Raw genomic sequence first — 25108 nt, 5'->3', positions numbered from 1 at the left:
TTGGTCCGTTTTGAACAAAATGCTTCAAATCATGAACACCGTATGCGCTTTCAGAGAATCTTTGTACGCACATTCCCACTAGGCTGAGGAAGAAATGCCAACCTTTTCACATTGGCTTATTATAGTGCCACCAGGAAGCCACAACAACCTTTTCACATTGGCTTATTATAGTGCCACCAGGAGGCCACAATAACCTACCTGACCTGGCGGAGACCTGTGCGCCGAGGAACACTTTTTCTAGTTTGTTATGCTTTTCATTGCTTTGTCTACACCTCATTTGTAGCACTTGATAATTCCCCTTTCATCTGGTTAAGGAAATACAGTCTGCCTACATAAGTTCAAATAGGTGCTGATGCATCACCACCACTAATGACAGGTGTCACTCACAGCAGCAGGCGTGTCTGTATGTCAGGCCATGAGGCCTGCAGCTGGGTGTCAGAGTACATCCGGAACAGGATTCTCAGACTGCATGCAAGACTGCTAGTCTCTTGCTTCAGCAGGTTGGGCTTTGACTTCCCTTTGAACCCTGTGGGAGAGGGGGAGGGAGAGAGAGGGGGAGGGAGAGAGAGGGAGAGAGGGAGAGAGGGAGAGATGTTCAAAGAGATACAGGAAGAATCAGCAACAGGCAAACACAGAGCCTATGACATGCCTGGAAAAAACAGGACAAGACTATTTTAGCTACAGTGTAGGTCACCCAGCATGGGGTGTTCCAGAAGCTTCCACACTGTGTGACACAAGTAGATTCATACAGAATCATCATTTGTAATTCTAGTCAAGGCAAGTTAAGCTGGTTCAGACATCTAATACGGATGCTTCCTGCGCATCTATCTCTCTAGGGAGGTCCTTGGGGCATGTCAAGCTGGGAGAAGGCTATGGGACAGACCAAGTACCAGATGGGGGGGATTGTATCTCCACACTGGCCTTGTAACGACTACAGGATCCCCTAGTATGTAGTAGCAAATGTGGCCCGGAAAAGTCTGAAACTGTGCTGGAACCCCCACAAATCTGGATAAGCTGATGAAGATGAATGGATTGATGGATGGATGGCTCATTTGGAATTCTTGTCAAGTCATTCAGTTGAAGTTGATTTTTGTTAACCACTTATGCCAGATTTATACTTCGTTGTATGCCGGTAAAACGTGGTGACAACAGTCAATCTACAGCTCACAACGGGCCGAGATGCACTTGTAAATTTGCTATTTTCCACAAAAAAATAAAATAAATTAAAATGAAAGTGGTTTTAAAAAAAATATTTAAAAAAAGGTATAAACAGTATTTATGAAATCAACAAACTTAAACAGCCTAATTCGAGAATGAATCGAGTTACAAATCCAATAGGTAGAAAAGGATAGTGGATTTGTCCTGGAAAGGAGAACATTACTATTTTAGCCAGAAACCGCATCATACACATGGAAAGGTTTCTGACACATTCTGCATTACATGTGACATGCTAGAAACCCCATTTATGTCCTGTTTGAACGATAAGCAAATACAGTAGTATTTACAAATACAGTGTATACATTAAAGTTTTTGCACTCATTAAAAGCCACACAGTTAATAATATTAATAGAATTAAAATCACACCCAGTGTGAAGTGAGCGGTGTTATTTAGAAACAACAGTGGTCATCACAGTGATGGAAGCTCACTTTAAAAAAAGATTTTTTGAAGTGCGTGGTGACTTTTATAGGTTATTATTTCATAATGCGTTTCGCTAGCCAATCAAAGCAAAGGGTCTGAATAGAGTCAGCCAATCACGGTACGGTGAAAAGGGTGTGAATAGATTCAGCCAATCACAGTACAGGGAAAGACAAATTCCCAACCCCACTTATAGGAGCGGTTACACCGCTCAAAAACTCACTCTCGAGGAGACACTAAAGTTTATCCAGGGAACCAAAATAAAGCCTTTGACGTTTTTTACAGAATGGCTATGTATCAATAAGGGCGAGGCTCGCCAGCAACACCTGCCATGCTGTCAGCCAACTCCCTCCTAACACTGTCAGGAAATCCCTGTGGGACTACCATTTTTTTCACTGGAGCAGTGCCTCATTGAAAGTCATATTAATCTATGTATTTAAGTTTTGATCAAAAGCTAATTTCTCATTGTCTTTGTGAATAAATAAGGCTATGAGAATGTGATAAACAAATTATCACCCAGCATTCATCATGGCCCACGTTATCCAACCTCAGCCCAGCTGCATCAGCCCAAGCTGTACACAATGACATATAACTGGGTGATGCAAGGAATAAGGATGCTATGGATGCTATGGATGCTATGCATTACATATGCTAAAATGCTTAAAGATTTACAAATGGATAAAGGATGGTTTTGTGTTTACCTGCCCTCCAGAGTGCCGTTCTCTGCTCATTGTTGGAGTTGAAGTCCTTGGCGAAGGTGTGTGACTCTAGCAGACAGTCGAGCAGCTTGAAGAGGTGCTCGGAGGCCATTTGTCTGTACATGCCCTGGTCTGACCCTGGCTCCACTGCCTCCACCTCAGTCTCCTCCAGAGCATCCCTCTGACAGGAGGAAAGCGGATGCCCTTTAATCAAAACCTCACCCAAGTACGATCTCGTTCATGTGTTAAAAGTGAAATAGGGTGTGCACTGGTTTGATGTTTCAGGTGTAAGTGCCTCTTGTCACTGCCATTTCACTGAATTAGGTCCAAAGCACTTTTTGAAGCCTCAAACAGTGCAAATGCATAATAAATGCTAACCACAACTGAGCTGCAACAAGATGACATTTATAAAAGGTTTAATTCTCCTGCACCTTATCAAGAGTGAACTCCAATGAACTTTGCTGGTCGAAACGAGCACGGCGCCTCACTTATCATACCACAGTTAGTTACGACCTTGCATTGTAATTGGCTGAGAGGCACTCTAATGCCTCTCGATATAACACTGCGAACACATCCACCTTATTTACCTTACTGTAGCCTAGCAACAACCGGCAACAGCGGGCATGAACAAAGTCGTTTTCATTTTCTAATCATAAATATTAATAATTAAACTGAATAATGAACTGAAAGCATTAATACACTCAAGGTCGTGCTATAACATGATATATTGGAATTAGTGTACAAAGCCAGTATCTTGTGGTATCAAGCAAATTCGTGGAATCGACATTTTCAGCTTTCAAACACAAGAAAGTGAAAAAGAACCACTGCAGTAATTAACCACTTTAACCCTAGCCCCCCCCGTGTTCTGGGGGAACACTTGGCAGAAATAGCCGACCTATAAACTCACAACACGTCACAACTGTAACGTGAAATGGTGATGTAAAATCCTTAAGTCTACTGGTATGGTATAGGCGCTGTGACCAACCTGTGCGGCAGCCATGTTCTCTGCATCTTCCTTCTTGCTGGTAGCTGGGAAGAACACAATGTTGTCTATGGTCTGTATTAGCTCCAGCTGTACCACACACTTTATCAATAGCCCTGCAAACAGCTTCTGGTCTGACACCCCTGCAACACACAAAAATGCAAGCACATTGAGATGATATTAATACAAATAAATAAATAAACACCATTTAAAAATATGTTCCGTATTCAGTTTTTATGTTTTAGATTGTTTGTACATGTTTTCAAAGCTCAGATTCAAGCACATTTCATGCACCCTCAACGAGCCTTCCCACAGCTTACACTTCTATTTAGAAACATGACGTTAAGGCATGTTGGATTAGGCCATGTTTTGTGAGAGCACCGCAAACTGACTATAATATAGTGACTGGTATTATCAGTTACTTGCACAAATTTAAGGAATTCAAGCTTTTTCTGGCATGTTATTCGAAATTCAAGCATATTCAGAACTTAAAGCTGCAATGATAAATGTAATTTCTGACCATTCATTGTCAACAAGTAGACTCCAAAAGAAGACAATGTTCAGTAACAGCGTGGGCTCCCAGACCAATATTTATTTATTGATAGCAAGTTACTAGGTGTGCAGTTCAAGAACATAGCTGCACAAATCACAATGCAGTGTTCAGTGTGTGTGTGTGTGTGTGTGTGTGTGTGTGTGTGTGTGTAAGCATCTGTACTTGTACATCCTGCATATACTCACTAGTGTTGGACTTGCCCTTCCAGGTGTCATCACTGGACATCTGACTGTGTCCTCTCTCAGAGAGAGCTCTGTCATAGCTGCTCTGTGATTGAGTGTCAAAGTCAATATCCTGAAAACAGAGACAGAGAAAATATGGACATTAATTTGCTGATAGGGGTGTTATGATAAGACTATTGTCTGTGTGTAGGTGTGTGTATTCCTTATCAGCTGTTATTGTCATATCTAAAGGGCAATCGTGCAACTAACTGTGATGTATTGTGCTGGTTGAAGTAAATCAGTATTTCAAAAATGCACATTTAGATCTTCTAAATCAGAACATATTACTTTGGTCAAAACCAAAATCTAGTGTATGACTTTTCACTTCCTCACTAGAAACCATCGGTAAATGTGCTCTCTTTCCAATATGACAGATGTCATAACAGATCTATTAGTTTGAATACAATTCTGCATTTACTGGAAAAATCACCATATACTGCAAACCACGTGGGGAAGTTTCTGCTTAACTAGTTAATGTTTAGATTGTGTTTGTTTATTTTACCGTATGCTTGCCATCACCAGATTCCTCTTCCTGACCGGCCGGTCTCCATGTCAACAAGCTGATGTGAAAAGCAAACAAAGCAGCCAGATCAGGGGTCACGTGATGTGACAAATTATATCCTGTCAGAGATGCTAGGCACAATCGTGGTAAGTACCTAAGATCTGATTCAATAAGTAGTCATTCTGAGCTTCACTGTAACTGTTATCTTTCCCAGATTATTGTGTTTCACTGTGTACATATGTTATTAGTGTCACACCCCACATATGTGGCAAATGTTTACCACAGGTGGTAAATCCCTATCTAAATATCAGCGGTGAACTACTAAGATGATTTGCAAACAAGAATTTAAGTGTTCCGTTCACATACTTCACGTCTTCTATTCTGTAAAATTCTGAATCAGTTCTCTCTTTATACACATTTGTTTGGTCACATCAAATACAGCATGCACATGATTAAGTGCCAATAACAAGGATGACAAGGACTATTTACAGCTTTACAGGATGTAAAGCTGTAAATAGTAATATTTTATCTAATGGCGTTGTTAGTTTTTGGTTGAATAGGATATTCAACCAAAAACTAACAACGCCATTAGAAAAAATATATTTTTTTAAGTACACAGTAAATACTGTGTACTAACAAATACAGTAAATACTGTATGTGTAACTCCAAGAGTGTACAATTGAAACCAAATGGTCCCTTACAGGTTTATCTGGTTTCATTTGTTCACTCTCCGAGTCAACTTAAGAGTAAGGTGGTGACTGTCAAACAATAAAAACAATGCTAAATGACTGTCTCTGATACTGAGCTGAGAACTAACCAGTGAACAGACTTTAAATGACATTGTTATTATGTTACTGGGGGACGTACGCATGAGGGCTGGTGTTCTGGAAGATCTCCAGCATACATGAGCAGGTGACGTTCCACACCTCTGGGCTGAACTTCTCCCCATTGAGAATAACCAGGTTTTCCAGACAGTTGGTGCCCGAGCGCGCCAGCTGCTCATTGTCTGTACAGCAGGGCGGTACAGTACACGGTATGTCAACAAACATGGAACTTCAGATAACCTGTGTCCTGTGTCTAGACAACTACTGTGATTGTGTATTGAACTGTCTTGCAAGAACATTTTTGCACAATTATTTTTTTTCTGTAATTAATACAATAAAATACAATACAAATAAATCATACTGTTCAAGATTTCCTCAGAATGCATAGATCAGATCTTCTCCCATAGGAAACAAACTATTTCGTGGCAAGAGATTCTAAATTGAGCAATTAGCAGCTTATAAATGTCTGTAGTTAATTAACTAATTTGTCACATTAATTACCACTATCGAACAATATTCTTTAAAACACAATGGCCACATCTGTTAGATCTCCACCTTAAAATATTATTCAATTTGATCTCTATACATCACATAAAATGAGGTATAGAAAACAACAACATAGAAATAGTGGCACTCCAAAAATACTTTGGCTCAGCCTGTTGCAACATAATTAAATGAATGTGCATTTGACCCAAAGTGTTGCATTTGTACTTTCTGCAGTGCTGCCATTTCCAATTTCTTTGGAAGTTTTCTATACTGACTGTAGCCGAGCACCCACTAGACAAGGAGGCATTTAGAGGAAGTCCACCTGCTCCACATCCAGTATATGAAGTATCCAGGTAGAAGAGGGTACTCACCTTGTCTGACACACCACTGTAGCTGCGTGAAGATGTCAGCAAGCAGTACCTCGCTGAGAGGCTCGTAGAACTGGGTGAACACGTCACAGATGGCGTACAGCGCGTGGTTACATGTTGTTGTCATCCACTCCGTTTTCTGAACACCAATCAAACGCAAACAGATGTGACTCAAAGCCTGCCGTTGTCGGTTTCGCCAATTCAATTGTGTACAAAATGAATTAAATTACTGTCACATTCCCCCTTTTAAATACTGTGTGTTTATGCCTTCTACTGGCTGTGTGTATCCAACACTAGACAAGCCCAGTTCAGCCTGACTGTGCACAGAGCTCGCCAACTTCCCTCTTCTTTGTGATCTAATCTCTGATCTGTTGTAGCTGGCAGTACTGGTAAACTGGAAGATGAGACGTTGTTTCTTTTTAATCAAATATTACATTTTGATTTATGTGTGTATCTGCCTACAATACCAACTATGAAGTATCAAAAAGCACTTTCTGCACTTTCTACAAGAGCACAAGAGTGAGGCTGCAATGTTAGTTACATAATATATGTAGATTTATAGAGGCAACAGGATATGAAAAGGAGACTACAGAAGTTAAACAATTTACTGACACTATTGGGAAAATAAATAAATTCGACCACTGTCTCCGTTCTGTCTGTTATAAAAGCTTGGCAACTTTCAGTCCAGTTACATTAAAGGCTATTTAGTTGAATGAACTCAGTAAAATACGAAATGCCTGAACATTGCTGGCTGAGGGATGATGTAGACGTAAACATTTGTGTGTTAATTTTGTCAGGAGAGAAAGGAAATGGGATACCTGGCAAAAGGTTGGCTGTCTTCAGCAGAAATCATGTCTGTATGTTTTCATGTCTTTAGTGCCGGAATTTCCCCAGCGGGATCAATAAAAGGTCATATCTTATAATATCTTATCTTATCATACATGCACGTTTCAACAATGTTGAGTCAGTCAGTCAGTTACATACTGACACTGACCATTATAGGCCACCACACCCCCACCCAGGGTCCAGCTAAAATATATATCTTTTTTGGGGGGGGTTCAATTAATTTTGACAGCTGATGCGACATCTCACCTCTGTCTGCTGCTCAGGCAGCTTCATGTTATCAAAAATTCGGAAGACAATTCTGAAGAGGTCGTGCCACCAGTGCTTCTCAAATGTGTGTCCGTAACTCTTCATGATCTCAAACATGACCGTCAGTCCCCTGTCAAAAAAACACAGGCAAACATTCAGGCATCAGAGTAGGTTGTATCGTGGCTCCCAACAACTGCCCAGATGGAGACAGAATATGTAAGATAGATGTAGACTTACTTGACTGCACTGGAGCACTGCAGCATTGACTCCAGGACCCCACCTTTGCTATACTAAGTGATACTAGATATTGTGTTTCCAAGCAAGAGAGCAGTCAACCATCAAAACTAGCTCACACTATTAGTTTGTTTTCCTCTCGGTACTCTTAAAAGCCTATTTCTGATACATATCGGCTGATTTGGAAATTTGTAGTCATCAAATAATATTTTCCCAGTGTTCTGGATCAGGTAACCAAAACAGGTGGAAGAGAACCCAAATTCTGGTGGTGAAATCACATTGTATTAAACAGCCAATGCCGGAAGTGATGCTCACAGTTGCCGGGACACGGGTAATTATAGAGAACAATGTCTGAAAGCATCAATTAGTACTATTGTTAGCTTCAGGTCCTCCCTAAAGGGCTTTCTGAATAACAGCTGGTCCTGATTTGTATTTTTGTTTAAATGTAAATGTACTTCATATTGCTTTTTATTTTATGCCCCCACTTGTCTCATTGTCAATAGGACCACAATGGAAATAAGCTCCAACACCTTTTTGTTTTATCCTTTTGATCACTATGTGCATCCTGAATGTGTTGTACACTGCAGTGCATTGTGCTATGGTCCTACCTGGTTCTGACATCCAGCTTGCAGCGGTTGATGATGCAGGAGAGCTCAAACAGGATGGGGAACCAGCCTCGAACCCACACACGGTCACCGGGGGCCACATTCATGTCATCACTGGTGTACTCTCTCAGAGCCTGGACAGGGTGAAAAAATGTAAAAGTGCTTGGTGGAATAAAACTGTCTAGGTGGATTTACTATGTTGCATAACACCTTGTATATAAAATCACACAGGAGGATCTATGTCAGTATCATCATCATTGGTGCAGTGGCATCCAAACTGAACGTTATGTACAGTACCCTGCTTATTAGTTGCCCATCGTCTCTCCCTTTTAGAATATTTACATTTTAAATGTATGGCGATTTGTATTAAACAGCCTTGATGATCCTTTCTGTGACAGATTGTAAATAAGACAGGTAAAGTTGGTAAACAAACATCCTCATGTTTTTGTGAGCTTCTTGCTAAAATAATTCAGTATTCTATAACCTGGCAAGTCCCCATGACATGTAGATCTGTTGTCAACTCTACGGAGTTGCATTGTGTGGGCGGTTTATGTGGACACGAGTCCCTTCAAAAACATGTATAAAACTGGCTCTAATGGACTATACTGGCTTTCTTTTTTGTTTTCTATTAGGCAAAAGTACCTGGTACTTTTTTAGTTATCATCGCCATTGAGGTTCCAAGTGAGAGCTCGTGATACCAACAGATGACATGAAAACAGTGCAGAATCGTCACTGTTGCGTAATTGTGTCAGACTACCCTATAACTGCATGGAAGCTCCCAAATACTGTTGACAAACTTTTAAATTAGGCGGTGTAAATGTGACATGAATCATTTCTGAGCAACTGTGTTTCTTGCCAAAAATCAGAAATCAGAAACAGTTTTTTGTTGAAATGTACAGGTGAAATAGACCGCAATAGCGTTAGCATTGTTTCGCATGCCCCTTTCTACAGAGTCACACACTATACTGTAAAACTTTGTTGAAAATAGCCGAACTACAAGCTCATAAGGCGCTGCATTGCGACACGTTTTTTTCGCAGAATGTTCCCCCCAGAATAGGGATGCTAGGGTTCATGCTTAAGGACCAGGAAGTCACAAATCAACATTTGGTGTGTGGCGCTCTGCAACGGCTCCTACCTGTGGCCTCTCTGAGACGTATTTAGCACAGTGGCGTATGAGCCTGATGGCCTCCATGCTGGTGTCAGGGAAAGCAGCGTTGCACACAAACTCTGACAGACACTTCACTGCATCCTGGAACGAGTCGATGGCAGCTGCAAAGTGCTGCTGGAAGGTGTTCACTGAGGGAGGGAAGGAGGGATGGAGAGATAGGCAACAAAAGACAAAACATGATCATGCTGTTCTTAAATCAGTCAAACCATAGATACTATGGAAAAGGAAAAGCAAGAAATACATGTCAATTTTAACCACTTTCAACCTGGTGTCAATGTAGGCGAAAATTATATGTAAATATATTATTTTTGTTTATTTGTCAATACAAAATTTTGATTGGCTATTTTCAAATAGCCAAAGTAGGGCTTAAGTGGTTAACATGGATTCAAATCATCCTCAAGTACCAAGTACAGTTGCAACTCAGGTCTGTTTCACTAAGAATAGAGGGTTTAAGTGGTTATGGAAGTTTGGGGAACTCCACATGCGTGTTAACTGACAACATCTAATATAACAACATCTAATATAACTTGGTGTCCGGTTGAAGCTCACGCATTGTTTGTTCCTGCGGATAAGAGACTCCACTACAAACACTTACTCACTCTACCTCCACACCTGGTGTTTACAGTTTGATCCATCAGGATAAACAGCCCCTGGGAAACAGCTGCTGTTAATACTCACTGACTATGAGGCCTGTGGTCTGGAAGGCCAGCTCCACTATGGTCTCGTCATGGTCGGACGCTGCCTGGTGGAACACTGAGAAGATGTTCTTCCAGCCTGAGCGGATGTTGGCTGCCTGGGAGTTCACCATCTGGGCCACACACCTGATCACCATGTCTCTGATAGTAGGAGATCTGGATGGGAGGGCAGAAAGTGTGTGTCATATGAGTGCATGCACGCAGTGTGCATCATTTGGGAATTTGTGGAACATAGAACATATAACCAATTTGGTCAATTTTGTGAGTTTAAGGTAGAGATGGGATACCTGACCTAAACCCGTCGGTACGTGATGGGCCGGGCTCGGGTCAGACGCATATCGATAATTAATGGTCGGGTTCAAGTCGGGGTCGGGTAATACGTGGTCGGTCTCGGGACGGGTTCAGACAGAAAACAATCGGCCCGGACCCAGTTCTAGTTTAAGGTGCATGATTCCACCACCGTTTTCAACATCTTAGTCAAAACCACTTTTGACTCAACATCATCCATTTTCTGACATGCCATCCTCCAGTAAAAGGGATTTGCCATCATACTCCCCAGTATTTCACTGCCTATGTGTTTTACCATATAAAGCCATATATACCATATATTTAAATCTAGGAGAATTATATTGTGACCGATTTTTAAAGCCTTGCATCTTGGTACCTGTTCTTCTTCATGATGTGTTCAAATGGCCGGAGGAAGTCCTTCTGGAAGCGGAAGTTGGCCAGCTCTCCTTTCTCCAGAAACTTCATGGACAGCTGCCTCAGAGAGTCCACCGCAAAGATGGCTACGTCCTCATTAGGGTTGCAGCCCACCTACACGGAAGAAGTATGCATCAAGGATCAGGGGGGAAAAATTTGGATCAATTGTTTCTGGTAAAAAACATACATTGTAGTCTGGGCCTCTAGTTACAGATGAAAATATACTTTATCTTATTTATTTTTACGTTTATCTTCTGTATCATGTACTGGGTCAGTACCTGACAGCTGCTGAACTGACCTTGTTAAAGTGGTCTCCTATGACCTGCCAGATCCTGGACCACTGCAGCCTGATGCGGTTCATGTTGTAGTAGGATATCTCCACTATCTTCTGCAGGCTGAACATCCTGGGTTGATGGGCTGAGGCCAGCTCATCCATGGAGACCGCACACAACCACCGCACAAAGTCCACTGAAAGAAATTACAGCAGATGAATGTCAGCTGTCTGCCAGTAAACACACACACACACACACACACACACACGGAAATAAAAACAACTCACGTTCACCAGAATTCAAAGTCTGTTACACAAGCATGGTTCAGCAACACAGGTTGTGAATAGAAACAAACAGAGATAAAACTGTAAACTTACCAATTGCGTTTCCATCTAGCCTTGTGGAGCCCGTGAAGATCCTGCAACAAACAAATACCAGGTTTACAATTTGTAAAACACAGATGTTACCAAAATCATATCTATTTAGCTTACTGTACCCTTAATAACTGCATGTAGAGAATGAACAAATTAGCAACTTAAAAAATATATCATAAATCATATATAAAGATTGAAATTGTACATAACACTGTATTGATCCTAAATGACAGTGTCTGTTGTTACAGCAGCCAGTAAGAGGGAATAAACAAAAGAAGGAATAAAATCGCTATAATCCATAAAGAATACTCTTGCTGTACATAGACAAGGGTATTTCATGCAGCATAGAGATCTTATCCATGACGCTCATAGATTACAAGCGTAGTTACAGTATATATCTTTATAACATACATGACATATTTATATTGTGCTATGACACTTTCCAAGAACCTACAGTGATGATTTATAAGTGATTATGATCTTCTATAAACACGGGCTTCAGATAATACATAATTTATGTTATGTGTATCACCTGTCCACGGCAACAACTACACTTTGAGAGCTGGTCTCCCCCACAGACTCCTGGATTTGTGCCATCTGTTTCCTCTCCTGTCCTCCCACCAGGGTGCCTAGCAACAACACGCATTTAACACACGGCTGCATGGCATAGACCAAACACATGCATTACTGTCAAATACAGAATCAAACAAGATTAGGCAGTGTGTCAATACGTGCGTGCAATCTTGTTTCTATCACTGAATACTCCTGAGACAGAGACAAATGGGAAAACGGTACATACATTTTGTCACTTTGGAGAAGGCCTACTATGGATAGGGTATTCATATTCATGCTGTCCCTATTTGAGCAAATTTCAAAAAAGTCATTTTTTTTACGTCTTCTTATCTTCTTTATAATATTGGCTTATGGGAGGACCGGCCAGCATATATGGTGATATGACCGCCTCACACTCATATCACCATGACTCAGCCATAACCATATAAGGAGTTCCCAATGCAGCTACGCCCAAATATGGAGTGGGTTGTCTAATCTCAATGTGTCGTCATTGCAACAAGCGCAATCAGTCAGCTCCATATATGCCATATATGGGCACAAAAGGGGGGCATGCCCATATATGGGCATAAACTGATGACATTAACGATCTCCATATAGGGGCATAAAAGGGAAAAGGACTGACAGATACAGAGATCACCATATATGGGCATATTGGTCGGATCGGCGGTGCGATGTAGGTGTGCCGGCCGCATAGCGGCCCAAACTGTAGATGTGCACCTCTAGTTTTCAAAAATTGCGGAGATAGCAGATCTATAATAAGACCCATTGTGAGCTTCTAGATCAGCTATTTTCACTACATTTGTCATACGACAAAGTATAGAGGGTTGTATTAGATTACATGTGAGGTAATCAAACAGGATGACATAAAAGAAAAGAGGAGCGACCCTTCAGAGTGTGTGTGTGTGTGTGTGTGTGTGTGTGTGTGTGTACTGTACTATACTGTACATGCTGCTTACCCAGTCCCAGGGGCATGAATTCCTCTGTTCCAGAGGGGAATCCCTTGATGCTACCCTCCCTTTCTCGGACCACCCCTGAAATGTAGCGAGTCTTCACCCCTGTGCCGATTAACTGGGCGAGCTCCAGCTGACTGATGCACCTCAAAATCTATGAACAGACCCACACAGAATCAGTCAACACTGCTAAAAGGCTTCAAAGGACAGAGGTTACCACAACGGGTTCTATACAGGGATATGACAGGACTAATCTTACTTTGAAATTACACTTTGAAAATGTACATTAAATAAACAAGTAGCCGATGCGACGCATTGTGAGCTTGTAGATCGCTTATTTTTTTCCTATAGTGATACGCCTAAAATAGGGACATCATGGTTAAGGAACAACTGGTGGTTAAGAACAACTATTCGACTATATCCACACTGTATCTTGGTGGCTGGAGTGTCAAGTGCATGAGAGATTAAATAGGCAGTGTTCTGTGCTTCTCTAGAGTGAGTCTGGCATAAATACGGCCACCGCGACCCGGCCCCAGATAAGTGGAAGAAAATGGACGGATAGATGGACGAATGGACGGATGGATAGGCTCTCAAGCCACCCCGCACATCACAACAAGCAGGCTAGCCCCATTTCATTCATAGAGACTTGCCTCATGCCAGGAGTTTCCCAAGTAGTTGCCGTCAGTGTGGGCCACAGTAATGAGGGTCTTGATGGTGTCGATGTTCTTCTGTTTCATCTCTGTGATGCTAGAACTGGCTGTCAGGAGGGTGAACCTGGCAAGGGCCTGAACGTATGCATCACGCTCCAACTACAGAGGGGAAGGACAACATAATTGCATTGTCGAGCCGTTTTGTGAGAATAAAGAAGAACTGTCACGCAGTTGGATTGTTAAAGATCCCATGACATGACCAGAAGTCATCATATTTCATTCTAAATGTCACATGGTTTCTATGAAAACAGTCAGCTAGGGCTGAACATATCACAGATATTGATACGGCAGCGCCTTTAGAGATTCTTGGCAGATGATGTTTACAAGTGTCAATTCAATCAAATATTCAAGTGGCCACTTTTACAAGTACAAGTCAAATGGCACTGCATATATCAAGTGTATGTGTATGTATCAAGTGTCCAGTGTTTGGACGTGACACTAAAATCAAAATAATGTTCATTCATGCATGCAGGCGAGAGAACAGATTAAGTACGGGTCAGCAGTGAGTACAGGTGGTGATCGGACCTGCATATGGAAGATGCAGGAGATCCTGATGGCACAGCGGATGCCCTCCAGACACAGGGAGGCCACCTCTGGGTCGTCACAGTCCTGAAGCCCCACACTGAACGCTGCCAGCAGGGGAGTCCATGCCAGCTGGAACACACGTAGAAACAAACATTAGGCAAGCTTTTCTTTCCATTATTATAGGCCCGTACTGTCGCATCAAAACTTGAATGTCACGTGAAAATGCACCTCCTCTGCAATCCCATTTTGCATCCGCATTTGTAAATATATGGTTTAAAAAGGTTTGAAAAGTAGTTAAACAGGAATACCAATTAGCAGTTGAAAGTAAGTCACTCATAAAAGGCCAAACAATTTAGTCTTATAATTTAAACCTGATTTATAATTTGTCGTACTATGGTGTCGTGTGGCGAAAATAGCCAATCTACAAGCTCACAACGCGTTGCATTGCAATGAATTGTGTGCTTGTAGATCTTATAATTTTCCAGGGCTGCCAGGTTGAAAGTGGTTACAGTAAGCACACCTGCCAGGAATCAATTCACCTAAATCCCTCAAGTCAAACACTCCTGTCACACCTTGTTGTTCCTTGAAGGCTATACCATGGGTTTTCAACTGATTATGAACCAGGGACCACCACCCTGACTGAGAATCAACCTGGGGACCACTGTTGTGTTGGGAGGGGGGATATGGGTGTGGTGTGGGGAAAAAAGCTTGAAATTAAATAATTTAATTAATTTAATTTCTTAATTCGAAGTGAATTAAATCAAGCCCTTAACAGTCATTATTTAACTGAGATATGCTAGCGGTCTAGCCTGGTAAACCCTCCCTCCGGAAATCTCATTTCAATTCGATTTCAGAAAGGAGTCTGGTCTGAAACGCCTTTCTCCAATAATCGCTCTGCTCGCCGAGCCGACGAGCCTATCAGCGTCGTCGCTCATTGTTCTGTGATTGACAGCGACAGTTGGCCAATCAGGTGGCGAGTTCGAGTGAGCCCGAATGAACCCGAGTGCAGCCTGAGAGCCGCCGAAAAAAGACGAACGGCAGCCATTGTTGTTTGTGCGAGTGCCTTCACTTCTTACTTTCAGTTTTATAACGCTTTCAAACTTCTTTTTTGAGGCACGGAATTTACTTATAAGATATCGTTTGGATAGAATTTAGTTGTTTAACTTCATATATGTGGTCAATTAATCATGACAGAGCCTATTTAAAAATATAAATTTAGAGAACCGGCAGGGGCGGGGAGTGACACGCATGTATCCCAATAAGGCAACCTATTTTCGGCATGGCCGTCCCAAAAGTCCCGTTGCGTCACATAGTCTGGAGCTCGTCAAATTGAACTGCTCATTGGCTGAAGGGGAAAAACGATCATTGGTTGAAGGGGTTGTCAGTCAACGGTATTACTCCCGCCCAACTCCAGCCCACAGCGATTATTGCAGAAAGGCGTTTCAGACCAGACTCCTTTCTGAAATCGAATTGAAATGAGATTTCCGGAGGGAGGGTTTACCAGGCTACTAGCGGTCCAGAGCTCAGAAAAGATTTTGCAATTGATATGGGCACATTTCCTACTAATGATGACTCAACCAGGTAAACCGGTACAGTTTCCCTTGAAATTCTAACTCCCATTTCTGTGGAAGTTCTTGACATCCGACTTCCAAGTAACTGACAACATTGATGCGTCATCATACATCATACTTCGTAGTTTATCGACTACTAGTTTCTCAACTAGTGGTCGATAAAATAAAATACAAATCCTTCACTTTCCTACATTACTAAATGCATGGTCAGACCACATGCAATACCTTCACGGACCACCAGTGGTCCACGGACCACCAGTTGAAAACCCATGGGCTATACAATATATAGGTGCTGTTACCTTAAACATGGGTCTAACGTGCTCCAGGTGAGTAGCGCTGAAGAAAGGGGACTGTGCGTGGCTCACAGCCTCCATCAGAGCCTTGGCTGTCTTGGCCATCTGTTCCATCTCCAGGTTATACAGTAGACGACGCTGCTTCTCACTAGCTACATCTGACAGGGAAGGAAACACGGTTCCTGTTATTTTGAACAGATAAATGCTAGCTGATTGTGTTGGTCTGTCATGTCAGTGCTGAAAACTATAAATGTAAATAGTCACTGTGTTGTGATGTACTGCATTTTGAATCATGGACTTTATACTGATCTATATGATATTCATGAGTTAATATCATATTATAAGTGAATTACAAGTATTAAAAAAACAATATTAAGGGGCATCTGGTGGCTCAGCCAGTTAACGCAAAGATCAAATGCTCCATGCGAGTTGCAAGGACCAGAGTTTTTAATTAGACTTCGGTCATGTCTTGCATGTTTATCCTGTAGCCTACGGGGACCGCAACTACAGATCCTGTAACCCGTGGCGAAAATGCTAATAAACAGCGTAAATTTGGTAAAAGTTGGAAGAAGAATTGGCTTCCTCACTCCCTGCATGTCAATTGTCAGTGCCCATGTGCAATCGATTGGTCAACCCACTGAGGAGATAAACACATGAGGACGGACTGACAGACGTTTGTTCATTTAATAGTAGGACGTTCCCTTTCTGTTCATCGCCAGGTCGATCCATTCAATAAATGGACCCTTATGGGTCTATTTTAACACTCACAGAGATAGGGGATTTTGCTGTGCATCCAGGTACTCACTCTGCTTGCTGGACTTGGGTGTGATAGAGTACTCCTTGCTCTCCTTCATGGCGATCTTCTTGCCGGCGATCTCGTCATATATAGAAGACAAGTACTCCTCTGGCAGGTCCTTGCTGTCGTTGATGCCCCTGTTCATCTTGATGTACTGCTCTTTGGTCATCTTGTTCTTCACCTGCAGGGGAGGAGGAGGGAAGGTAAGAGAGAATATATATGCGGTCTATATGTACATTCTAAATCATGGTTTTCTAAGTGGAGTCCTTGATAGTTAGGAACCAAATGGATGGCGATGACGATGGCTGTGGGATGGACGAACTGAGGCATCAAAGCTAATGCGACAGTCCTTACCTGAGGACTATGCAGGTCTGTGGTCAGCATGATGATGGAGTACGCCAGGACATAAGCGGTGTCTGCACTGGCAAACAGAGTCTGTCTATAAGAGAGAAAGCAAGCAAGCACGCATGCACGAGTGTTAACAGTAGGACAGTGGACAGTGTATCATCTTTAGCTTGTTGACTCTGATATCTATACTATCTTCTATACTAATATTAAGACCCAACCAAAGCAACATTATCTGCATCGCTACATCTTTCAACATTTCCTCTAGTCTTACAGTGTACATTTTGTCTATTGAATACAATTGCTAACACACAGCACAGTAAAGTAAAGTCTGGGCTTGTCTTACCCCTGGTTGCACTCAAGGTATCGTGCAGCGAACTTCTCCATGAGCCTGTCAATCTTCTGGGCCTCTCCAGGCAGCCTGAACCCCTCCAGGAAGGCCCTGAGTGCAGAGACAAAGTCCCGACCACAGAAGTCCAGCTGGTCCACATAGCAGTACATCACCTCAATGTTGAACTTGATGTTCTCCCCCAGGTACTCGCCCACCTGGGTCTGTGGGAGGACAAAGTGTAGGGGACAGATAAGAAGAAGGGTGGACTAAACGCCATAGATAGAGCATTACCATGTTAACATTATCATGTTGAAGGTAAAACATCCGCACACTGCTAAAGCTCCTACAGAGTATAAATTAGGCTTTAGTAGCCTTTCCAGACATGCTTCCATCTGTACAAACACCATTCAACACTTACAAATCTAACCAATCTTCCATCATCATCCCAATACAAAACGTGCAACTGCAACTACACACAATTCAGAAACCACCCCTCATTTGGCTGCAGGGTTCATGAAAAAAAGTGTGAAGAAAACTAGAATATTACACTGCCGACCCCCAAGAGCACCCCAGCGCCCCCTTTAAAAAATATATTGCTTCCAGCGCCCCCAGACTTCTCTGTACCGCCCTGTTGAGAAACATTATTCTATTATATAAACTACACATATCTCTATGTGCGTGCGAGACTAATCGTCTTCAAACTTTGTGTGTATGGCAGAAGTGGACCCGGGTGGGTGCGGTGCCCAGTCTGTCGGTTGGATCAGCGGTTCTCCAAAAATGTCTATAAATGCACATAAGTATATGGAGATCCCTAATACTGCCGTAATAGACTGGCCTCCAAGTATTATGATAATAGTTAACTGCACTAAGTACTCTGACAACAGGTTTAACGGGTACTGCATAATGTCTTTATAAATGCATGAAATATTTTTAATGCATGTGTGTGTCGAGAGTCCCTCACTGTATCCAGTCTTTCCTCCTGGTGGAGGAACTGTGCGATGTCCTCGGCTGTGCTTCCCAGCATGCCCTGGTCCTGCAGGTACTGGATGCCTCGCTTTGGCTTCTTGTTGAACCTGTGGGATTGTGGGGGAGTATGGCAGAGGTTACAAGCTGTGGCACACATCTACTGCAGGATAATCATTCCACACAACCTGACACACATGTGGGATGGGCTTACAAAACAGCCTATCTTCTAGACCAGCATGCTTCATCACTGGTCCTGTGGAGTGTGGACCAAGAACATTACTTTTCAATTCTGCCAGATAGCTAATTGCATTAGCCTAAATTTAAACAGGAATGGACCAGAACTGAGAACCATGGTTCTGAACAATGTCCATCTAAGATTACGTTTCTTTAACCACTTTTGTCGTACAGTGGTGTTGAGTGGGTAAAACAGCCAGCATAATAAAAATAATAAATAAAAATAGCAGATACTAGATCTTCTATTTTTGCTGTTTATTTTAAATGACATGCCCAGCCAAAGTAGGAATGCAAGATTGGAAGTGGCTGAACAAGAGACAACAAAAAGACAGCCAGTGCAGTTTGAGTGGAGGCTCACAGTTCGATGCCGTGCTCGATGATGTCCTTCTGCTGCTTGATGACCTCATACTGCTCTGGCTCATGCTGCGAGGCCTGGATGTTGGAGGACACGGTGGAGTCCAGGGAGCTGGCGCTGTCTCTGCGGCCAGCCAGGTGTTCCGGCAGCTTCAGCTCAGCCCCCTCGCCGTCCCCTGTGCGCTCCTGGCCTGGAGGTGGATCGCAACACACATGCACATAAACATAAACATTTACAACTGGATTTGATGTGAATCAGCGCTACGCCCCTTATCCTATTACAATCCCTTCATGACCTCCAACCCTTTTTTTATTCTATTATCTATTGCAGTGATACTCAACCGTTTTAATTTCAAGGACCCCCAGTTTGATATGCCATGAACACGGCCCCCTCTATGATATATTTTCACTAGGCTAACCACCTTGTCTACTTTTCTTTATTTTGTTTCTTAATTTAGGGTAGCCAATTATCTTTTACTCCTTTTTTCTCCCAATTTAAAATCGGTATGCCAATGAACCCTAGCAACCCATTTCTGTGTTGCTAGAACTGTTGTACCCTTCTGGATCACCTGCCAGCAAGGAGAGCAGCCCCCACCAGGAGGACGTAGAGCTGTCATCCTACTCAACAACACCTCCTGCCGATAAGCACCAACCCAGCCCGTAGGAGTCGACAGTGCAGAGACAAAGATCACCCTTCCACGAACAGGACCAATTGTGTTCGTACTATAGACGCTCAGCCATGCCAGAAGCAACACGGTGGATTTGAACCCGACTGTATATTGCTACCAGAGTGTGCAGAGCATGTCACACCAACATTTCACTGCTTGTTCTTGTGTTAGTGAGTGACAAATAAACCCCTTTGAATCTTTGAAAAATGTTGAACTAGTAGTTGCTAAATGATCTGTGACACTCTAATGAATGTATTGCCCACTCACCCAGGTTAGCCTGCAGGTTAGGGTTGACATACAAGTCCTTGCTCCACTCCACCATGCACTTGAGGATCGACACCAGGCACTCCAGACCCTTCTTACGCAGACTCAGCTCCTGGAATGTTTACACACACATATATGGGTCCATTTGGTTCTACTGGTACACTCCCTGATTTACAAATAAACTGAGGATTTTACTGTTTATGTGTAGGTTAATTAGTCACAGAAAAACACATTTATTTAAGTAATTTTAGATGTAGATGTTCTCAAAATGAATGCAAATGCAATATATACACGTCACAGGGTGTACCTGTAGAGGGGTAATTCCCAGCTCCTGCCCACTCCTGCCCATAGCAATCTTAGATAGGTCGTTGACCAGCCGCTCAAAGATGTTGGCGGCATTTAGGTCACAGTCGTAGTTCACGTAAATGTCCACCACACACTGGGCATCTGCGGGAAATGAACAAGTGGACAATTAAAGCTGAGTTTAGACTACACGATTGTAGCCCCGATTATTCACTCGCACTCATTTTTGGAACTCACCAAACAACGCCCCAGATCGGAGGAATATCAGAGTTCGCTTTCCAAGGATTTGATCAAGATGCAACCTGAACATGATCCGAGCACTCACAGATCCCTGACAGATATCTAGCATATTAGTCTAGATATCTGGACCTGGTGATTCTAAATCATGTACCATGAAACGTGTTGTGACCAGCAGAGAGCAGAGATGAGCTACAGCTGATAATGAGAGCACAGGAAAGGTGGACACTGGTACTTGTTTGATTGTGTGAACACAAGTTATTATCTTTTTTAAATAGACAGACATGATAATGATAAAACCTTTATTGATCCGGATCCCAGTGGGGAAATTCAGGTGTAAATATTGGTAAAGCAATAAAAGCAATGTTGACATTGCAATGTTAAATATAGTTAAGCTATAAAATATAGCTAAGCTATAAAAGTACCAAGGAAGCTGTACCATGGACCACTTAACGTACTATAAGGCCGGTGTGGCCATGGCCCTACCAGAATAGACTTTTTTTTAAGGGGCTAAAGCGTCAAACAAATGATTGGATCATCATAACTGGAAAACTGCTGCTTTGAAAAATAAGTGTTGTACGTCCCCTGGGCCACCAGGCAGCCACGTTTAGGAGAGATTAGCCTGGCAAGGCTGGCATTACACATGACCTGAATATTTATAAAATGCTGACTCATGAACCAAGATTATTTAGAAGAATTAAACCAAATAAATGTCCTGTGTCACATCTTGTGCGTTTTCGTTTTTCAACAGACTTGTCGGACGTGTGGCCTGGTGAAAGATCTTGTTGTGTGGAAATCACATAAAAACAAGAAAACGGGTGGGTGTAAATGTTTCTACTTCAAACAGGGTAAGAAATGTGTGGACCAGCAGTTTGTACCTGCACAGATGCGTGTGAGGGTCTGAATGACCATCCACTTGTGCTCAAAGGAGCTAGAGGACGTCTCCAGGATGGTCAGGAAGATCTCCCTGAAGAACACCTGAAACAGAAAGATAGACAGAGGGAGATGAGAGGTGGTCAAGTGATACATAGTAGCCAGATGACTAATGCCTACCAGAGAAATGGATGTCGAATGCTTTGAGATGAGTTTAATCAAATCTGGGACATTTTGATGTTCCCTCTAATCGCTAGGGTACCACACCAAATCTCTTTACAAAAAATAGCCAATCAACAAGCTCACAACGCGTCGCACCACAACCCGGTATGAGTTTGTAGATTGACTCACCCTAGTCAACTTGTGAGCTTGGTTAATGATTCTAATTCCATTAATCAGCCTCACAGATTAACCTCAAACCTTTTAAAGCATTATTAAAGTTTGGTAGAGGTTTGGGTTGTGTTGTTACCTTGCCATGATGTAATTCCAAATATTGGTGAGATATCAATAGTTGCTCCATAGCCTCCCCACTGACTTATATTACATGCCTTAACAGGTCATAAAGTCACCCTTTTAGCACACAAATGAACGCAAACAAATCAAATTCTGCCAATGTATAAATTACAAAACCCGATTCAGACTATTTTGAGAGAATAATTTGGATTATCAAATGTGAATCAACGGAGCAACTACTGAAGATATCTTGCCAATATTTGGAGTTACATCATGGCAAGGTAACCAACTACACAGCCTAAATCTCAGACTTTAATGATGCTTTACATCTTTTACTTTTAGTCTTTAAGTGTACTACACAGGATGACTATTCCTCCTTTAAACATCATACAATGTTCCATCACGTGACATAAAGTATTATATCCCTTCCACTGCTCGCCCGCAGATACGACAGCACCGGTGTACCTCGATCTGCATCTTGAGGTGGACCTTGAAATGTGACAGCAGCGTAAGGAAGATGGCCAGGGAGAGCTCGAACACCTCAGGCACAGAGGAAACACCATTCTTGGACAGTGCCACGCACAGGTACTGCTTGATGGCGTTGACAAACATCTCGTGGGTGCGGAATACCGGACCAGCCCCCTGGAGCACAGAGAGCAGCAGCTGCAGGGACACCACCTTGGAACGCAGCTCATGAGACCTGGAGAACAGGGACAAGGGACAATATAGGAAGGAAGGATAGATCAATGGGTGGATAGATGGACGTTATTTGCTGTTCTCATAAAACCCAAATTTAATGTTGATAACTCTCCAAAAAGCATATTAGCTGCAATGTGGATGTGGCCCACTGAAACTCAAGCAATATAGCCTGTATATAGAATGATGCACATGAGCCATTCAACACATTTCGGTCTTTCCCTTGTTAACTTGTGGGCCAAGGACAATGCTGCGTATTTGGGATCATAGGTATTTTAGGTGAGACAAACACCTCCTGTGAGGTTGCCTCAGGCTCAGCTTACCCTGGCCTATTCAAGCTGGCTGGCCTTTGGTTTTATGTTACAGTAAGCAGAGATGGTGGGGCCAAGCCAGCCAGGGATGGAAAAGGACAACTTAACCTGTGGGTGAGACTATGATGGAGCATTGCGTATCAAACAGTTGGGCTTGGGGTATTTTCAGAGAACTGAGGTGCAAGTCCCATTTTGCCACTTAAGCTGCAGCGGTCTATATGATCATAAGACCTGTCAGATGATCTGGGAGGCAGCAGGGCTCCCAGTCTAAGGAATGTAACAAACATTTCCCCCTGGTGGAACCACAGGGATAATGGTCAGTTAAGATGATATGGGAGTTAAGGGACTTAGGTTAATTTCTAACAAGAATGAAGAGTTATCTTAGTGTCTAGTTGTGTACCACCAAGAAATATAAATACAAAGAAGTTCATTCCAACCAGTACACCAGATTATTTCACCCATTACTTCAAGAAGAAACTTATTCAGTGAAAATCAGCTGATGAAGAGATTGGCTGGAATGAAAGCCTCCATATATTCTTGGTACTTCCAGGGCACATGACTGATCTTGAGATATACACTGGGAATTTGTAGGGAAAATAACCAAAGGAACATTTCAAGGCTTACTTAGGGTCCGGAGGGCCATCTGCCAGAGGTTTCATGGAGAGCTTGCACAACGAGCGGAACACCAGGAAAGCGTCCTTCTGAAGCACGTGAGAGAATCGTGCAGCTGACTGGCCTCCATGCAGAGCCTCTGTGTCCTGGTACACAAACACACACACACAAAGATAAGATGGATTCCCTTGTAGTAGTACACTACATTTACTGTACATCTAGGTCAGAATGGAGGCCAAATGAGAGCAAATTTTTATAGTGTCGTAGCTTCATAGTAGAAGTGCTGCGGTTTTCTTAAATCCTGAGGCTCAGATCAGTGCACCAGGCCTTGGGCAAGACACATCAATAACTCTTAAAAACTATCTTGTATGCGTCTTTAGACATCTCAGGGCTGGGCTATAAACAGCTGTGCATGCAGCATAGAGATGCGTGCCTCACCAGCATGTCTGCGGAGGACACAGATGCACGGTCCTCTATGATGCCATTCATCTGCTGGCTCTCGGGTCTGCCTCTGGGGGGGGCCACCTCTGTAATGTGCTCAGGGACAGGATGGGATGCGTGGTTACCTCCTGGGAGAGAGAAAAATTAAGAGCAAGATTAAGGGGGCACTAACACTAAATAGTTTCAATTCATGTGGAGAGGAGGGGGGAGAACTCAATTCAACTCAAGGGTATTTGTATGGCTCTCAATCACCTTTACAGTCTCAAGGATGTTTACAGACCCACATTTAACAAAGGAAACAAACAACACCCCCTGTCCTTAGACCCTCAAGTGGGCAAGGAAAAGTCCTTGATGGAAAAAGAAAGGGAAGAAATCTCAGGAAGGATCACAAAAGATGGGACCCCATTTCAGGGTCGACACACAGGTGTGCAATAGGTATCGAGTGATCACTATTAAAATGCAAGACAAACAAATGAACAAATCTGTCCATGTCCAAATGATACACAATACCATTAGTAGTACTGTATATTGATGATAATACATAAAATAAATACAATGAGGTTGCTCAACCTTACTGTCCCCAGTAAGGTTCACAAGACAGTCACTATAGAATATGGTACTATCTGACACAGATCAGTTGAGGAAACATAGCCATGGCTAAGAGTGGAAGAGAGAGGAGAAGCGGTTCTGACCTGTTTCAGACTCAGTCTGTATCCGTGGTGGTGGTTGTGACGTCTCTTCTGCCTGCTCTGCCGGCTCCGTGGTTGTTGGATCACTCTCTGGACTTTCCCCTTCCTCTGCGGGCTGGGTCACAGTGGGGGGCGTCTCTGCACCTTCATCTTCAAACACGGAGTCTGAAGATGAAGACCAACACATTGGAACGTTGGAATGTTTCATCAAACTAACTGCACACCCAACAGTTCATTAAGGATACCAGGTTGGGACCTTAGGACTAATCACTTCAGTTCATACACATTTCATATCTGATGTTATTTGCAAAAGGAACTGCCTTTATTTTTATTTTATTTATTTATTGAGCACACACATTATGTACATTTGATATTGTTGTTTTGTTTTTTGACATTTTACTTTTTTTCTTATTATAGATTATCTATTTTGTAACTGCAATTTGTGGGAGCTTGTACAGTATGGAGAAAAAACAAATTACCCACTCTGATACATCTTTAAAC

At 42.5% G+C, this 25108-nt stretch overlaps 1 protein-coding gene across 3 annotated transcripts in view; it reads right to left on the bottom strand.

Moving 5' to 3' along the window:
- Positions 1-25108, bottom strand: part of arfgef2 (ADP-ribosylation factor guanine nucleotide-exchange factor 2 (brefeldin A-inhibited)) — a 39174-nt gene that overhangs the window by 4947 nt on the left and 9119 nt on the right. For 2 of the 3 annotated variants that reach the window (XM_084068551.1, XM_084068553.1), the window contains 31 exons: positions 24611-24772; positions 23916-24046; positions 23490-23623; positions 22324-22558; positions 21411-21510; positions 20300-20439; positions 19996-20104; positions 19065-19251; positions 18468-18579; positions 17522-17727; positions 17185-17269; positions 16840-17011; positions 16041-16192; positions 14171-14299; positions 13586-13744; positions 12942-13089; positions 11945-12041; positions 11416-11456; positions 11065-11234; positions 10729-10880; positions 10048-10220; positions 9337-9497; positions 8205-8335; positions 7363-7492; positions 6274-6409; positions 5460-5598; positions 4593-4650; positions 4055-4163; positions 3320-3459; positions 2338-2515; positions 388-526 (listed from right to left, as the gene is read on the bottom strand). In XM_084068551.1, coding sequence (XP_083924677.1) covers positions 388-526; positions 2338-2515; positions 3320-3459; positions 4055-4163; positions 4593-4650; positions 5460-5598; positions 6274-6409; positions 7363-7492; positions 8205-8335; positions 9337-9497; positions 10048-10220; positions 10729-10880; positions 11065-11234; positions 11416-11456; positions 11945-12041; positions 12942-13089; positions 13586-13744; positions 14171-14299; positions 16041-16192; positions 16840-17011; positions 17185-17269; positions 17522-17727; positions 18468-18579; positions 19065-19251; positions 19996-20104; positions 20300-20439; positions 21411-21510; positions 22324-22558; positions 23490-23623; positions 23916-24046; positions 24611-24772 — 4315 coding nt within the window. The remainder of the gene's footprint in view (positions 1-387; positions 527-2337; positions 2516-3319; positions 3460-4054; positions 4164-4592; positions 4651-5459; positions 5599-6273; positions 6410-7362; positions 7493-8204; positions 8336-9336; positions 9498-10047; positions 10221-10728; positions 10881-11064; positions 11235-11415; positions 11457-11944; positions 12042-12941; positions 13090-13585; positions 13745-14170; positions 14300-16040; positions 16193-16839; positions 17012-17184; positions 17270-17521; positions 17728-18467; positions 18580-19064; positions 19252-19995; positions 20105-20299; positions 20440-21410; positions 21511-22323; positions 22559-23489; positions 23624-23915; positions 24047-24610; positions 24773-25108) is intronic. The other variant, XM_084068552.1, reaches the window with a different exon arrangement.

Source organism: Gymnoscopelus microlampas (assembly GCF_963454915.1).
Source record: "Gymnoscopelus microlampas genome assembly, chromosome: 10".
Taxonomy (NCBI): Eukaryota; Metazoa; Chordata; class Actinopteri; order Myctophiformes; family Myctophidae; genus Gymnoscopelus; species Gymnoscopelus microlampas.
The sequence above is the reverse complement of the archived record's forward strand: the minus strand, read 5'-3'. Positions and strand labels throughout refer to the sequence as shown.